The sequence below is a fragment of the Octodon degus genome, unplaced genomic scaffold (assembly GCF_000260255.1).
Source record: "Octodon degus isolate 3935 unplaced genomic scaffold, OctDeg1.0 scaffold00382, whole genome shotgun sequence".
Taxonomy (NCBI): Eukaryota; Metazoa; Chordata; class Mammalia; order Rodentia; family Octodontidae; genus Octodon; species Octodon degus.
Genome location: NW_004524958.1, coordinates 89531 through 93218, shown reverse-complemented (window position 1 = coordinate 93218; position 3688 = coordinate 89531). Strand labels below are relative to the sequence as shown.

The window sequence follows — 3688 nt, the reverse complement described above, 5'->3', positions numbered from 1 at the left end:
GGAGGCGTCCGAGGGCCCGATGCCATTCCTCCGGAGGTCGCTCTCCATAAACACGAAGCGGTCGGTCCACATGCCCTGGACGGCCAGGGAACACAGGCTGTGCAGCTGCTCCTGGCCCCGCCGGCTGGGGCTGTCGGCGGCCCTGGGCGAGAAGAGGTGGAAGAAGAAGGAGGTGTAGAGAGCGGTGCTGCGCTGGACGGTGCGTGCCACGACCTTGCCTTCGTCCATCTCGTACTTCAGGGCCATGAACGTCAGCCAGCAGAGGACAGGCAGGCGGCACAGCCCATAGAACCGCTCCCTGCCCTGGATGAAACTGAAGGCCTCCACGCTTCTGTGCATGTCTTCAAACACGCCGTAGGCGCACAGCCTGATGTCACTCTCGCGGAAGCCGGTGAGCAGCCTGGCATCGGCGTCCTCCAGCCTGTCCTGGAAGTCCTTGGTGAACAGGGAGTCCACCGTGACTACCAGGGAGCACTCCGGGATCATCCTCCGCCTCAGCAAACTGCTCAGCAGCAGCTGCGGCGTTCGCACGTCCACCCAGTCCCGGCACAGCTCCCCCTCCGGCTCTCGCAGGTCGCTCCCCAGCTTGTCTAAGTTGTCCACCAGGAACAGGACCTTCCTGGGGTGCGCCAGGATCTCGCCCACAGGGACGCAGGATTCAGGCCACATGCTGCCGATCAGTTCTGCCAGGCTCAGCGCCGGCAGCAGCTTCAGTTCCTGGCAGCAGAAGTAGAAGACGTAGGAGAACCTGTCCTGGTAGATGAGGCCCCTGGCCCAGGCCAGCATGATCTTGCCCAGGTAGGTCGTCTTGCCGATGCCGGGGGCCCCATGCAGGAGCACAGTGTGGCTCTGCTTCCTGGGAGCCTCGGGTGGGAAGAGGAGCTCCAGCTGTTTTCTCTCTTCCTGGGTGATGTCCTGCTCGAAGCTCCTGTGGAACATGGCGATGGGTTCCCTGGCCATGAGCTCTCTGAATTTCTCCCTCATGTGAGCCTGATACATCTTCGAGTGTCCTGGGTCAGCGAGCACAAGAGAGATCACAACAAGGCAAAGGGAAGCTCTCAGGCCTGCCGCTCTGGCCCTCACCTCTTCCCCTTCACACGCATCTCCCAGGCCCTGGGAGCGGGTCCACTAGTGCCCGGCCGCCTTGCGCGGCACTGTGCTCAGCTGCCCCCTGCCCCTGCAGACCTGCACAGCCGCGACTGAGATGGCACTGCCCGGAAGAGCCGGACAGGAGACTGGGTGTGAGAGAACTGCAAGAAACAGGTACCCGGACTGTATACAGGGATGAAAGGCACAAAATGCAGACAAGAGCTGGTGGATGCAGCGTAAAGACTGCTGTGTCCAGCTGGCGGGTGGAGGAAGCTGGGAGGACGAGTGAACACGTGAATGACAGAGGCTGGAGCTGGGAGCTCAGGGGCCTTGTGACGCGGAGCAGCCTGGGCGCCAAGAGCCATGGGGGGCGCGTCACGAGGGGACAAGAGGAGGCCCTGACAGCGACTCAGGACGGCTGCTGCCTGCCCTCCATGTCCTAAACGTGCAAAGTGACAGCGATGCCCTCAACCAGGACGGACACCAGTGCCATGCGTGAGGCTGTAGCGCCTTTAGGTCATGGCTTCTCTGTGGGAAGCACCTGTTGGTCTCATTGCATGCGTGGCAGTGACGAGGAAGCCTCGCCCAGCGCTGCATCCCAGGGCTGTTGCAGGGCCTTGAGGGTCGCTCCCCTGAGCCTTGGGTCACCAGGGCTGTAGCAGGGCCCACTGGCTGTGGCTACCAGGCCAAATCTCAGCCCCAAGTAGAATGAGTGAGGATCCAGAGGGACGCACAATAGTGAGGGCAGGGCCCCCACCTGCTGCACTAGGTCGTTGCCTCCCTGGAGCACAGGCTCCCCCTCACGCGCTCCGACCATGACCCCACAGCAGATGGGCTTGCGGTGTCTGCCAGCCCAGACACCAGCCTCGCTGTGCACAGCCACCCCCGGCCCCACACACCGGTACTCTCCCTCGTGGCCCTCTCGCAGAGATCCCTCCTGTCGATCCTCAGGAAGATCCTGAAGGTCACCTCCCAGGCCTGCTGCCCCTCGTAGTGCTTGAGCAGCAGGCTGGCCAGTTCTTCCCGCGACGCCTTCTTCACTTCAGCCCAAGGGATCTGCTGCAGTCCCATATGCAACGTCTCCTCCTTGAGGAACTCCTTGAACTTCATGAACTCCTTCTTCTTGAGCTCCTCCAGGTACCACATGAGGCCGAAGTCGGAAAAGAAAGACGACGCCATCTGGCCCAGGCACAGCGATCTGCCTCTGAGGAGACAACCGCAGGAACGAGAAGTGGGGCCTGCAGAAGAGCCAGGGGCAGCGAGTTACGGAGAGGTCGCTAAGTTTTCACTCAGCGCCCGTTGGTAACGGGGCGCAGGGTGAGGGCAGGGAATGTCATCTCCCCTTTCTCACGGAGCTGCTCATGACAGCAGCAGTAAACCGGAGCGAGGGAGACTCTATACCTGAGAGAATTACGCCAAACCCAGCTCTGATGATTGCAGGTAAAAAGAGCAAAAACCCTGCAAGGTTAGGAGCCAGGAAGCTGTCCTGATGAGGCTATAGGATACTTGGCTGGTTTAGTGAGCTGTAAGGATAAATCAGATGTGCCAAACGGCCTAGCTGTAGTATTAGGGAATTCGGATTTCATGCACAAGCATGACGATAGGTGAGGAGGATCTGCCCTGGGGAAAAGCCGGTGGGAAGTGGAGTGAGCTATAAGGAGAGGGAACTCTCATTCTGCCCAGTATATGAGAGAGAAACCAGGAGCCGGCCGTGGTGGCGCACCCTGTAATCCCAGCACTCGGACGGCTGAGTCAGCAAGACGTTGCAAGTCTGAGACTAGCCTGGGCTGCAAAGTGAGCTCCAGGCCAGGCTGGGCTGCAGAGTGAGACCCTGTCTCAAAAAGACTAGATAGATTTTTCAACAACTGATAAACGAGGCTGAGATAACTAGACGTCCACAGACAAAAGAAATGAATTAACCCAGCATTGGAGAGCGCGTCACATCTGATGCAGAAATGGGCATCAGGGGAAGGTGGACGTAAAACCTCAGCAGGTGCATCAGAGGAGACAGACAGGTGGCAAATCACTACTGGAAAGTGGTTTAGGGTCATTTTTCATTAGTAAACTGAAAACTAAATGATGCCAAGATCTGCCGCACAGCAAGCACGAGTAAGACTGTGCACATCGACCGCTGACCAGGATGCGAAGCCACTGAGATCCCCATCGCTGTGGCAGAAGCGCGAGATGTCATCGCCACCAGAGAGGACGGCTGGCTTCCCGGCCTCTGGACCTACGCAGAAATCAAGGCACTTTGCTGGAGTCCTGGGCGTGCGCTGCTTACTCTGGGACAGTAGCCCGAGCACAGGAGCTTCCAGGAGCCACACAGCCCGGCAGCACCAGCGCCCGGCCCGAGGCTCATGAGCCCTCAGCACAGGATGGTCACGGTGCGGTGCGTCCTTGACACAGCGCAAAACCGGGTCCCTCCTGAGGCCTGTGGGGACGCTCACGCGCAGGCACGTGGACGCCTTCTGAGCCATCCCTAGAACTTCCCTGGGTCTAAAACAATTCCTAATAAGAAAGCTCAAACGTAGGGCAAGTAGTTATTGATCACACACACACACACACACACACACACACACACACACACACACACACGTGC

General features: G+C 59.3%; 1 protein-coding gene across 1 annotated transcript in view; it reads right to left on the bottom strand.

Annotated features, from left to right (window-relative positions):
- The window catches only part of Nlrp4 (NLR family pyrin domain containing 4), a 29233-nt gene extending 26965 nt beyond the window's left edge, over window positions 1–2268 (bottom strand). The window contains exons 1-2 of the mRNA XM_012513245.1: window positions 1989–2268; window positions 17–1010 (exon numbers count right to left, since the gene is read on the bottom strand). Of these exons, the coding sequence (XP_012368699.1) occupies window positions 17–1010; window positions 1989–2268 (1274 nt within the window). The remainder of the gene's footprint in view (window positions 1–16; window positions 1011–1988) is intronic.
- Between the last annotated feature and the right edge of the window lie 1420 nt (window positions 2269–3688).